The sequence below is a fragment of the Lithobates pipiens genome, unplaced genomic scaffold (assembly GCF_037356315.1).
Source record: "Lithobates pipiens isolate NorthernLeopardFrog02 unplaced genomic scaffold, aLitPip1_a1.2 Scaffold_8, whole genome shotgun sequence".
NCBI lineage: Eukaryota > Metazoa > Chordata > Amphibia > Anura > Ranidae > Lithobates > Lithobates pipiens.
Genome location: NW_027507903.1, coordinates 555,716,881 through 555,730,588, shown reverse-complemented (window position 1 = coordinate 555,730,588; position 13,708 = coordinate 555,716,881). Strand labels below are relative to the sequence as shown.

Below are 13,708 nucleotides of genomic sequence, written 5' to 3'. Positions count from 1 at the left end.
CCTCTTCTAAGGTCCTCCTTAGAAGCCCAAAGAAGGGCAACAAAACTAATAAGGGGACTGAAGGACCTCAATTATGAATAATGGCTGCAAACACTAAATTTATTCTCGCTGAAGAAAAGCCGCTTGAGAGGAGATATGATAGCGATCTACAACCTTAAAGTGGTTGTAAACCCCTACATGTACCCAGTGAAGTGACTAGCCTCAGGTGATACAGAGTTGAAACAAATCCTCCTACATAAGTTGTACCTGTTTATCAGCTGTCTTCTCTTCTCCTCATCCGTTCAAAGTGCAGAGTTTATAAAGTTTGTCTTAGTGGGCAGAAAAGGGAGTTGCAATATATTTTGCAGAGCTCAGTGAGGAGAGCTCTAACAGCTGATTGGAGGGAAAGGACACACCCCCTTCACACAGGAACAGAGCGGAGGTTGTCAATCAGCTGGAAGTCCCTTCCCTGTCACCTTTTTTATCTTGGTGTGCTGTATTGAGATAACTACACAATATAGAGGGATATTCTTTGGTCATATTTCATGTCTGAGGTTTACAAACGCTTTAATGCAGAGAATCCATTAAGGTAAAAAACCTTCAGGCAATACAACCACTTTAAGTTGATCTGTAAACTGTTTTAACATCTTAAAGATACAGTCATATTTTCTCATTACATCTCTAAATTCTACAAAGGTCAAGAAAAAAATATCCTAATTTCTTTCTTTCTAGTTTTGGATAGAGTAGCAAACCGTTAAAATATCTGTTCATTTTTATTTCTGTCCTTGAAGGAGATTTGTCCATCCTTCCTCTTCCTGTGACTACCATTCAAGAAATGGGGGTGCAGTTGTCGCCTTGTAAAGGCATGCAGGGGGGGTAGCGGCTGTCACCTTTTAAAGTAGAATGATAACAGACATTCTAGCCTTTCTTACTGTGTGTTTTTTGTTTTTTTTCCATTGTTGAGATGTCCCATCTTCTCCTATACTGACAGGAAGTAAGACAAAATCTGTCATATAGAGAAACAGATGAAAATGGGTACCTAAAGGTTTTTTAAAAAGCTGAATGAGTAGCTCAGATCTGAACAGATACCCCCAAGGTATCACAAAATATAAAAACAAAAGGGAAAGTCCTACGCTTGCTATATGATAAACAGTGAACACGGTCAGTTCAATAATAGTGCTATTCCTGTTTCCCTTTTGTTTTCATTTGGTAACCGATATCTGGCAGATGCTCTAACCCTTCTCAGTTGTATGCAAAACTAAATGCAAAGTGTTGGCCATAGCTGGGCTTTAAAGCTCTATCAGTGATGGCGAACTTTGGCACCCCAGATGTTTTGGAACTACATTTCACATGATGCTCAACTACACTGCAGAGTGCATGAGCCTCATGGGAAATGTAGTTCCAAAACATCTGGGGTGCCAAGATTCGCCATCACCGCTCTATCTGATAATCCAATCTGTTTTGTCAGTGCAGCTCTGCATGTATAAGGAAACATCTCTAGAACTTTATAAATCTTAAATAAAAATGTTTGCTTTGTTCCTTTGTAGTCATATCCACAGAATAACTATCCTGTCCCTACATATGTGGGAAGACAGCCTCAACACACACCATCCCGGTAAGTGTGATCAACGTTGTTTTTTATTATTATTAAAGTGGGGTAAGACATAAGTAACATTTTTATTTTGCATAGGGTAATGCATTCATATAAAAATGTTGCTTTTGTAAGATCTCATGTGGTCATGTGTCATATAGCTGATGCAAGGGTCAAGAGTATAGGCTAATATAAACGGCAATATAGATGAAGGTCTTCGCTGGTCATATCCAAACTTTAGAAGGTTTATTAGAATCAGTAGGCTCACACCAGCATTAGGCAAATATGGCCTTGACGCGTTTCACACAATTGTTGCACTCTGTGGAAAACCGCTGATGTTTGCCTACTCATTCTAGTGCTTGGATGTGACCAGCATGGACATTCTCCATTTGTTTTTCACAACTAGGCAAAGCTGTTTTCTCATAGCATTTATCAGGGTAGATGGAAACGGGCAGCTGCTGTCTGATATGAAATATGTTAGTAGTCTGACATTAGCAAGAGTTGGCAGAGACCCCCTGCAAAGGTATTGTGAGGAGACCAACTGATGGGTCCAGGCTTAGTTCTATTACCTTGATCCTTCAGAGTGATAGCTAATGGCTAAAACAAATCCAACCAGACCAATCTTTTCTTCCCAAAATTGTTAAGACAGGAAGTTTTTGCATAGGTCTTGGTGTTTTCATAAACCTGTTTATCTCCTGATCTGTCTGGCATTAAGCTGGATTGTGCATCAGTTACCTAATCTCTTGTTGGCCAAGCTGAAGAGAAGAGGTGACCACCTCAGGCGCTTTATCAGGTTGTTGGGGCTGGATAAGTCCAGCGAAACCTTCAGCAGGCCCCCGCTGTGATGTTGTGTTTTTAGAAGTTCTCAGGCCATTTACCATTCTACAGTTAGAAATAGAACCTCCCATCAGATCCGTACCAGCCAGGAAGTCACAGAGAACTTACCTTCTTTGTTTCCTCCAGGACGCCACCATTTCACTGCAGATGCCAACCAACCAGTCCAACACCAGCCTAAATAAATAAGAGGCAAACCTTAAAGCATCTGTCCAGGTGACAAGCAGTAGTTTTGTAATTCGAATCAGTTGGGCTGCGATTGCAGTACACATGGCATGTGATGAGGTTATTAGAAAGTGTGTTTGGCTGTTTAAGCACAGGAGGGTCATTCTGATTGTGAGATGGAATGGACAGCTAACTGAATGGTGAGCAACTGAATCTTTAAAAATATTATTGTGGCTCTTGTTTATGTAGAGGTATTGCTTGACTTTCTACCAATTGTTTTCCCTGGGTCAGATGGTTGGAGGCTTGGCAGCTTTTGAAAGCTCTAGTCCACCAAATCTACTACACATCCATAATTACTATATTAACATTCCATAGCCCAGTGCTAAGAATACCATAAGTAGCCTATTGGAAAACTAGCTGCTCCCACCCAAAGAACATTCAGAATCCATTGTAAATTTGACCTGCAGTAGACCTGCTTCTATGCTACATCAACGTGCCTTTTGTATTCCTATTGACTTCTATAGGTGGACAAGCGGTATTGATGCCACCTTAAAAATGATTTAGGTAGGCAAATTGCCCAGAAAGGTACAGTTAAAGAGGAAGTAAACCCTGATGGGTTTACTTCCTCTTTGATTCCCTGCAAAGGTAAAGCATAATGGACTACTATGCATCACATAGTAGTCCATTATGTGTCACTTACCTGACACACGAGCCAGCGAAGTTACCGCTGTCCCCTGTAGTCCGGAGCGTCCATCTTCTTGGTGGGTCTCGCTGCTCCGCCACTGTCATTCGGCGAAGCCGCGATGACGTCACTCCCGCACATGCGCACGGGAGCTGCCACTCGCGGCATATCGCCGTTGACAGCGGCGCGCTCAGTGCGCCTGCACGCCGCTGTCTATGGCGCATGCACCGTAGACAGCGGTGCCTGTCTTTCGGCAAATATCTCCTAAACCATGTAGGTTTAGGAGATATTTCTTGGACCTACAGGTAAGCCTTAATATTTCCAACTCTGTTTATGTTTTTATCCAATTGGTAATGTGTTTTTCCTTTTGTTATCTTTACAGGCCCCCACCACCACCTCAAAGAGAACCTCAACTTAACATCACCCCAGCACGCCCACCCCCTGCCCCACCAGTATAACGCCTGTCCTATGACTCCAGTTAGCATTTTATCATGTGACTTTTTAAACTGACTAGGTACACGTGTGTTTCTGAAAGGCACAGACGTTATCAACTGAGAAAATATAACAAAGAATGTCTTCAAAAAGTATGAACTGATCTTAATATCCACAGCTTGTGGTGCCCTTCCTTCAGCATAGACCTCCTTGCCAGTGCTGAGCAAGATGCCACAGTCAGGACGAATGGCAAATAATGCTCATGAACAAACGTATGGAAAAGAATTTACAATCTACGCTTGCAGGCAACCTTGGAGCTTTTTTACATGTGCAGGTCTCTACTACCAATCTGCCCATACCATACATGATACGGAAATTTTATGACATCAAGAGTGATCTAATGGAACTTGAAATCATAATCATTTGTTTCCTGTTATTCCTCCGAAACCTTAAGAATCCCCTCTTTGGGACATAACAGGGAAAGATTTATAATTCTAGCAATGCTTAGTCAAGAGCAATCACTGGAAAGCATTCAGAGCCAAATCATTCACCTTTGAGGAGCCTTTTTATACTGTGAGAGATTTCTCCATCAATACTTCACCAGGTCATTCACTGAGTAAACAATGTTTCTTTATGATTTTTCCTTAACAAATGTTAAGGAATGTCTGGCTTATGAAGACTTTATTGTTCTTGTTTCTCCAGTACTTGGCAAAAAGCTGTCCTGTAAGATATATTCCTTCACTGAATTTCCGGGCAGCACAAGATTGATATACATGGGGAACCGTTCCTCTTTTAAACAGTTTGTAACACAGAGCTCACACTGGTTAAATCTGACCATTCTGAGGACTTGTACTTCAGTATTAACGGAAGCCTCATTTCTTGTTTGTGTGTACTTCATCTTAAAGCCTAATTGAACTTTCAATTTAAATCTTCTGAACACGTTCTAGGTTCATCAAAATGAATGTTTTTTTTTCTTTAAATAGCAGCCACATCCTAAGTAGCAAAGCCCATCTCCTGCCAGCATGTTGCAGAGCAGGACCCTTGCTCTCTATGTGGAAGCACTAGTCTCTCTGCAGAGGTTCCGACACACCCATTTTTCAGTCAGAGGTATAATTCTGCATTTAGCATAGCTCATGCTCTCTGCTGATTGCAGTACTCTAGCTATTATTCAGCAGGGAGTGTGTTGAATCTCTGCAGAGAGACCACGTCTATCAAGAAAGCAAGGGTCCTCCTCTGCAACGTGCTAGTGGTTTTCTACTTAGGATTTTGCTGCTTTCACGAAAAACAAAAAACAAAAACAAGCCTTTGCACATCCTTTGTCTTGATGTACATAGAATGTATTTATCTCATTTAAAATGAAGATCGTTAGGCTTTGTGTGTGTTCCAACACAGAAACCGCAATGACTTTAGTAAGCACAACGAGCAATTCTTAGTAAACAAGCAGACTTTTGCAAAACTTAAGTATTGACACCTATGTGGATCATAGAGATCAGCTTTTGTCATTGAGATGTAAGGTCTGTGCCTGCGCAGTGTTGTAAACTTGAACTCCAGATATTTGTTATAGTTTTGGATAGAGTGAAGGAAAGTTTAAAACCTTTGACAGGTTTTTATTGCGTTTTGTGTTCTAGTTGGAAAGATTTCTCCATGATTCTTGTCCTGGTGACACCTTGTGAAGACATTCAGTCCTCTGACCTTTTACTGTGATGCCTTTACAAAAAAGAAATCCTACATGCTGCATCTTTGATTGTGTTCCTGGCAAAAGGCCCTGCAGTTGCAATTCTTGAACAGTGTAGAGATGTGAATGTAGCCTCACACGCCAAAACAGGGGGTGAGGGAAGATATCTCCAATGGGGACACGGGAACAAAAACCTGCCTGGGGTTGAAACCCTTCTCGGCTATGCTGGAATGGTGTGTCCTTGTTGCTTCTATCTCCTCATTGGAGAGATTCCCCTTGCTTCCTGTCTGATTGAGAAGGGCCAGGAAATGAAGGGAAAGCTCCATAGCTCGACCGCAGGCAAAATAGTTACCTTACATGTTCTAACTCTTTCCCAATCTATCCTAAATTGGCTGACTTTGGGTTTTAACATAAGAGCGAGGCCTCATACGTAGGAGATTGGGAAGCACATACATTATTTTTTCCTTGATAATTATAATTTAGCTATACTTTTCCATAATTGTATGATTTGTTTCTAGCTGTGGCCCCTCCTCTTTCACCAAATTCTGCAGTTTTTAGCAGGAGGGGGTTGTCATCCATTGAGGTGGGCTCCTGTCCTGTCTGTGAAGGCATGATTTCATCAGAGGAACCACAATCTGAAGGAAAGGCCAAGAGTCCTTTTTCTGTTAATGTTGGCAAGGCCTTGGACTTGCACAATGGATAAAAAGCATCATAAGCGATATGTCTGTTGCCCATTACAACCTACTTTTTTTTCTTTTTTCTTTTTTCTTTTTTTTTTTTAGAAAAAGGTTCAGCCTGAAAAACTGTGGCTATAATTCTTCTTCTTTTTTTTTTTTTTTTTTTTTTTTGCAGTATTTTACATGTGGAATTTCTTGAAAGCAAAATGAGGTTCAGAACTTGTGGTTGATCAGATTATTTTACAATGTAGTAAGAATAATATGTAGTAAATTTTACATAATTCAGAGTTTTCTCTATTTTAAACTTCAGATGTATTTTACTCTGCTCTGTTATACACTCTATGAGACTTATTTTCTTCAATAATATACTTGAAGTAGCACATAAATGAAAATTTTGTTTTTTTTTGAAGAATGTATGTTTGAAATTCACCCATAACCCTTTAACAGCTCGAATCTCTCTCGTTTGTGAAATTATTTTTAATTTCAGTTGTGAGGAAATCATATTTGTTTTGATGGTACATAGTTTTGATGGCCTAATAACTGCAGTTTTGAGGTAAAATTTAAATAATATTATGTGTTGAGATGATATCCTATATACAGTATTGAATGCAGACCTGCTGCCAAAAAGCATGACTGTCATTGTGCAATTTGGCCACAAGGTGGCAGTATCCCACATTGTGCAAATGACAGTTCACTGATCTGAAGGCAAACCGTTGTTTGTGACCAGCCTCTCCTCCAATCACAAATTAGGCTGCAATGACCACTCCATGCAATACTGCAGACTGCACACCATGGCCAGCATTTTATGAGTGGCTTGTAAACATAAATACCACAGTGTCCAGAGTATAATGGTATTTTGCTCTACACTCTAAAGATTTTTTGGTATCCCACATATAGAAAAAATATATTTACCTTTTACTATGGCACATATTTATTGATACAAGATTGAATTTAGCGTTAGGTTTATTAGGATTTATTGAGAATTGAGGATTTTTTTTTTTTTTTTTAATACGTGGTACAGGTCAGGTATCTAGACGTTTTGGGTGTACAAAATCAATGAAATACATTTTGTGGTGTCAGAGGAATGATATAAAGAATAACTCTCTTTGAGACTGCACTTCAAGAAGCTAGGCAATGTACAGACACCTATCTGATAAAGAACTACCACTCCCAGCATGCCCTTGTACTTGGACAACTGAAAAGTACAGAACTAGCTGCCAGCTATAGAATAATAACTTCTAACTGGCCAGTTATATTTTACACATTCTCTTTGTTCCTAGTAACAGTGTGCGTTATATCATGCTCCATCATACTATTCCATGTAGTAGTTACATGGTGTGAGTCCCAGTGACGTTGTACACTGTATCAATGTACAATGCTGGAAATAATTACACTGTATGTGCTGAAAGTGTGCCGGCACTTTCAAATAGCGCACACGGCCATTCTGGTGTAGCTGGCCCTACTGTTCACGTGATGAACTATTCCCCTATTAAGGAATTGATAATCTGCATAATCTTCGCCAACCCCAAAAAATACTGTTTTGTGTGTACTCGGGGCCTACATTGAGACCCATCTAAAAAGCTAGTGATCCATTGCCATATTGCCCATAGCAACCTAATCTGGTAGTTTTCTAGTGCTTGTTAGAAATAAAAGTATCTATTTGGTTGCTCAAAAAAACATGGTCATGCTCCTTAAAAAAAAAAAAAAAATATTTTAAGGTTAAATCTAAACCAGATCCAAAATGTAAAGCTGAACTCCAGGCACAAACAAATGTATCCTCCAACGCAGCCATTAAAGCCCCATGCTAGGATTCTGGAGGCTTTCCTCTGCTGCTTGCCCCAGTTTTCAGCAATCCCAAGTCAAAAGCAGCATTGCCAACCTTACAGAGTATAGTCCTGTATACACAACCACTGCTTTATGCGTTGCTGCTTGATTTAGGGAGAGCATGGTATTGAAAGAGGCAGTCTAGCCTTGGCAATACCTGCTCAGAACTGCCCATCTTTGCTGGTCCAGCTCCCACTGATGCTCTACACAGCTCTCATTAGCCCACCTCCACCAGTCTAGCCTTCCTCTACTGCTTCGTTCAACTCAGAACCACCCACCTCCACTAGTCCTGTTTCCCCCCCCCCCCCCCCCCGCTTTGTACTGCTCAAATCAGAACCACCCTCCTCCACTTAGTTTAACTCAGAACCACCCACCTTCACTAGTCCAGCCCCCTTTTACTGCTTTGCACTGCTCAACTCAGAACTGCCCCCCTTTGCTAGTCCAGCCTTCCTCTCCTGCTTAGCATGATTTAGAACTGCCCTCCTCTACTAGTCAAGCCTATCTATTCTGCTTAGCTCTATCTATTCTGCTTCTAACTCAGAATCGCCCTCCTAAACTAGTCCAGCTTTCCTCTATGGCTCCGTACAACTTAGAACCACACAATTCTACTGGTCCAGCCCCCCTCTACTGCTCTGCACTGCTCAACGCAGAACTGACCTCCATCTCTAGTCCAGCCTTCCTTTTCTGCTCAGCAGAACTCAGATCCACCATCCACCACTATTCCAGCTTTCCTCTATGGCTCCATACAACTTAGAACCACCCAATTCCACTAATTCAGCCCCTCTGCTGCTTAAGCTCAACTCAGAACCACGCTGCTCCACTAGTCTTGGCTTTTTCTATTGCTGCATTCAACTCAGAACCACCCACCTTCATTAGCCCATCCCCATCTACTGCTCAGCTCAACTCATAACCACCCTCCTGCACTAGTCCAGTCTTCCTGTATTGCTCCGTTTTACTCACAACCACCCACCTGTACTATTCCATTTTACTGCTCTGCACAGCTCTACTCAGAACTGCTCTCCTGCGCTAGTCCAGCCTTCCTCTATTGCTCTTCTGAGCTTAGAACCACCCGCCTCCGTTGGTCCAGCCCTGCAGGAAAGTGAGCTGTGAGAGCAGTACCGAGATCTGCCTGTTTTTTCTCTGCACTGACACACCCTCTGGTTACAGACTGTGGGGGAGATTAGGCTTTTATGTGGACACCCCTATATTAACAGAAAATACAGGGCACCCTGTGGACCCCTCCTCCTGGCTATCGTAGATCTCTTGTAGCCCTTGTGATGATGTCACGGGGCAAATAATAGGGATTACCAAGCACAGGGACAGGGTTATTCCTTCTCGTTTCTTAATATAGTACAAACCTGTTTTTCCAATAGATTAGTGACAATTTCCGGAAGCTTAGGATGAAGTCAACCAATGTGTCCATCGAGCCACCACTGTTTTCCTTGATGAGTCTTCATCTTCCTAGCACAGGAATGTACAGGAGATATCTCCATTTCACAAGGGTCTGTTAACAGACTTCATTGCACTTTCCTTAAAAACTAGCTGGAGTTTTGAAGGACAAAATTCACCTAGAAAGAGTTTACCTAGCAATTTATTCATAAATGAATTGTGAAGATACCCTCATTTGTATTAAAGGATAAGTTCACCTTTTAGTGTGTAACATGTTTCAGTACACCTCACCCCCACCTTGTGAAAGGGGGCAGGGGTTCCTCTTCCTGGAAACCACTGTCACATATAAAATTGGCGTAGTGATGCTGGGAGAGATCTGTGAATGAAGAAATTACAAGTCCCATCTGCCACCACGGCAGCCAGCTTGTTGTTTTCAATGGATTACAAGTATGCCAATCAGCATGCTCGTAGTCCATGGAATCTTCCTCCAGCTTTCTAACTAAAAGCCTGTACAGAGGCAGAGGGAGAGTGTGCAGGAGCCTGACATTGCACCCACGATCTACTGATCACAGATGCAATACTTTGCAAGCTCCTATGTAAAAAAAAAAAAATTATAATGTGCATTTTATACCTGCAAAAATATATGCATTTATTATATTTAACTTAAAGGTGAACATAGCCTTTAAGGAAATATATGAACTGCACTGCATTGTGATGCCATTCATTTAGAATGGCACCCTGACACATCTGTGAGATCTGTATTTTAGCGCCCTGCAAAGCACAGATAAGAATCATTGGTAAAAACCACCAGCTGCAGCGGCGCTATTGCGGCCGTTCGGCGGTGCTGCCCTCGTGCTTTCACACTGGAGTGAGAGGAGAGGCCCTTTACAGGCACTATGCAGGCGCTATTTTTAGAGCTATAGCGCCTGTAAAGCGCCTCAGTGTGAAAGGAGCCTAAATGTTTTAACACAAGAGTCGCACGTTTTGAAACTAAATTTAAAATGTGTAATTATTATGTGAAAACATTTTATAAATGGACTCCTTTGTCATTAATCCAATCACTTGTTTCTTGGACAAATCGTAACCAATCAGAACATACCTGACTGAGTAATGCGGCTGTTCGCAACTTTAGCATTATGAAATGCGATGATTTTTTGTTTAATGAAATAATGAATTGATTTTGATTATAAGACCATTGTTGCTTTTACGTTTTTATTTTAATCAGTTATGTATAACATGACCGACAGCTTTTTGCAGTTTTCCGTTTGCAATGTATGTATTGACTTGGACACAATTGCTGTCATATCTACTGCTGCGTAATGTCTGACAGCCAATTATACAATGTAAACATATAAGATGTCATTTATTCTTTATCTCAACAGTAATAACATGTCCAAAAATCTTTTCTGTTCCGGGGCGGTTCATGACATTCTAGTTTTCATAGCAGCTGAAACTTGAATGTCAATTTATTGTAGCAGATCTAGTTAAAGTGAAATGAAACCCTAAGAGTATAAAGCTTCCTTTATCTTTTAAACCTTGCCTGTGTTCCAGTTTAAGCTGGTGACATGACCACTTCCCCAGGCTTTCTCTTTCAGGGTGGCTCCTTTCTCTTGAAGCATCCTATGGAGCCACCCGTGCATGCAGACTGTGGGCATCAATAGAAGAACACAACCCAATAGCTTAGGATGGCAAAGAACTCCATTGCTCCTCCATTCTCCAAGTTTACACACTGGCTTGAGACTGCACTGTCCTCTTTTAACCCTTTCCTGTGAAGACTAGAACTTTAGGGAAGCAGCACTGAGAGAGCAGGAGTATGGAAAGCTGTAAACGTCAAATGCTGGAGTAATTTTTTTTAGAAATAGTTTCGTTTCAGAAGGTTTGATACTTTTTTTTGAATGTGGTTGCGGGATACCACAAAACACTGCTTTGTAGGATATTTTTTACAAAGAATGCCCAGTGCTTTGTCAGGTGAACGTGTTTCAGGAAAGTAAGATTTTGTATTATTTGCAGCAGAAGTGTTGCAGGTGCACAGGTAATGATCAAGTCCCGCCAGAAGATCTTCTGTTGGCTTAAACATGAAGGACGGTTTTAGACAGACTAGTTCTTATTTCTGAAAGTGAAAGCATATTAGTTCTTTGCTGTCTGCAGTCGTGGATTGGGGGGGGGGGGTCTTTTTATTGACTGGAGCTACGGTGATGCTGTGCCTTCTAATAGCTAGTGAAACACAGAATTTGATGCGTTGTTGGATATTGAAGGAGAAACTATATTTTTATCCCTTTTTTTTTCGTGCCCAACAGACGCAGTCCTGTCTTAAAGCCTAACTGAAGTCTCACACTTTTTAATCTGTGGTATGTTTTTTTACTGATTGCTGCTTGGAAATGCTTTAAAATACCCTTTTCTCTGAGTAAAAATGCTGCTTTCTGCCCTCATACTGCAGTGCTCTGTACTGGCAGAGCATAGTTACAGCCACGCCCCTCAGCACATGGCATAGAAGGCAGTGGGGCATGTCTGACCAGGTCTACATGTGTTGGATTGGGTAATTTTTAGTGCCTATTGGACTGCTCAATCATATTTAAACACCCTATGTACATGGAGACAAAATTGGAAATTAATACTCTTAGTACAGTGTCTATCTAACTGCATATCTATTCTTATCACTTTATTTGGTCTTTAACGTGGAAATAGAAAGGCAAGAACCTCAGGCAGGTCCTTAGTACTGTTTTTTAAATAGGCAGGATTCTCCTTACTTCCCGTCCTGGCACATCTTTTTGTTAGTGATGAAGAGTGATCATGGGGACAGGAAGTGTGGTAGAGTTGGGCAATGATCACGGGGACAGGAAGTGTGGTAGAGTTGGGCAATGATCACGGGGACAGGAAGTGTGGTAGAGTTGGGCAATGATCACGGGGACAGGAAGTGTCGTAGAGTTGGGCAATGATCATGGGGACAGGAAGTGTCGTAGAGTTGGGCAATGATTATGGGGAAAGGAAGTGTGGTAGAGTTGGGCAATGATCATATAGATCATCAGAGTGGGAAGGGGTTAAAACTTCTGCTAAGGTAGTGAGGTAAAGTAGGACAATGATTATGGAGACAGGAAGTGGGATAAAATCTCCCCAAAGAATACACAGAAAAGCATGGCAGAAGTTTTAACCCCTTCCCACTCTGCCCGAAAACTAAAAGTCCTGATTTCTATTTTAGAATATTGCTTGCCTCATAGGCACCATGATCACTAATCTTTCTGTCGGGTAAAAAGACAATAAGATTTCAGTGTTTTTAATTAAGTTTCTGTCCCCATGGACCTGAATGCTCTTGCCGGTGTTATCTGCTGTCAGTCTCCAGAGCATTTAAAGTACTTTTGGTACTAGAATGTTCCATGTAAAATTTAGACCAACATGTTGCCTGACAAACACATACACAGTACACACTTTTCTGTTGTATTTAGCCTTGAAGATTTCCAGACACGCACTTATGAAGCAAAGTAGGAATACTAATGTTTCCAAACGCACTACTTTATTTTTCTAGCAAGTGACTCTATTTAACGAATAATTCCATTGGAGCCAAGATACATGTACATTGCAATAAGAGAAAACTGCAAAGTTCTGCCAAGACCATTGATTCGTTTCTCAATAATGGAAATGTTTAGCATCCTTCCCATACAGTATGTATGCTATGTTTGTTTGAGCTTTCAACTCTTTTGTACTGTTTGAATTTATTGAAGGATTTTTATTAAACCTGTAAAAAATAAATGACACTGTAATCAATAAAGAATGTTTTTATAGTAAGTTCTATACTGTTTTCTTGAATATTGTAATGAGAAATGTCTGTAACATCAATGCTGAAATGAGAAACCGTAAAGGATCATAAGCAGAAGTAATGAAGTGGATCCATGACTAAAACAGCTGAATTCTAGGAAGGCCTTAAAATGCACTTGTTTACACATTACAAACATGTATTTCCTTCTTTTATCTTGAAGGACATGGAAGTCTTAAATCTCGGTTAAAATAGTACTTACAGGGGGACTTGACATTGGCAAAACAATAAAATAAAAAATGTAGTACAGCTACAATCCCTCATACTACCAGTATGTCTTAGTTTTTTGCTAGTGTCCCAGGAATGTGGTTTTCAGCTCTCTGCTGTTTTAAAGACTAACCTGTGATTTTTCTAGCAACTTTTTTTTTTTTACCCTTAGTCGAGATTCTTCCATACACTGCTGCTGGTATTTCCCACTGACTTACATCTATTCGATGCAGTTGTCCCTAGCCTGGCTTTTGGACTCTACTACACCTGACCTCCTGGACTGGGCTTGCATGAGCCTGGAAGTCACCCTCAGGCACTGGGCCCCACATGGTCCCTATCTAGACTAGTTCTGGTTAGCTGCAAAGCAGTTTTCAGGTCCAGACCGCTGGCATTGCCTTAGCGCTTGCCCGGTCTCAGATTGCGGAGGATACAGGACCGCTATCCA

General features: G+C 41.1%; 1 protein-coding gene across 1 annotated transcript in view; it reads left to right on the top strand.

The window, feature by feature from the left end:
• Positions 1 to 13,028, top strand: part of ADAM9 (ADAM metallopeptidase domain 9) — a 171,467-nt gene extending 158,439 nt beyond the window's left edge. Inside the window, exons 21-22 of the mRNA XM_077469959.1 lie at positions 1,527 to 1,594; positions 3,634 to 13,028. Coding sequence (XP_077326085.1) covers positions 1,527 to 1,594; positions 3,634 to 3,709 — 144 coding nt within the window. The 3' untranslated portion in view covers positions 3,710 to 13,028. The remainder of the gene's footprint in view (positions 1 to 1,526; positions 1,595 to 3,633) is intronic.
• The last annotated feature ends 680 nt before the right edge of the window (positions 13,029 to 13,708 follow it).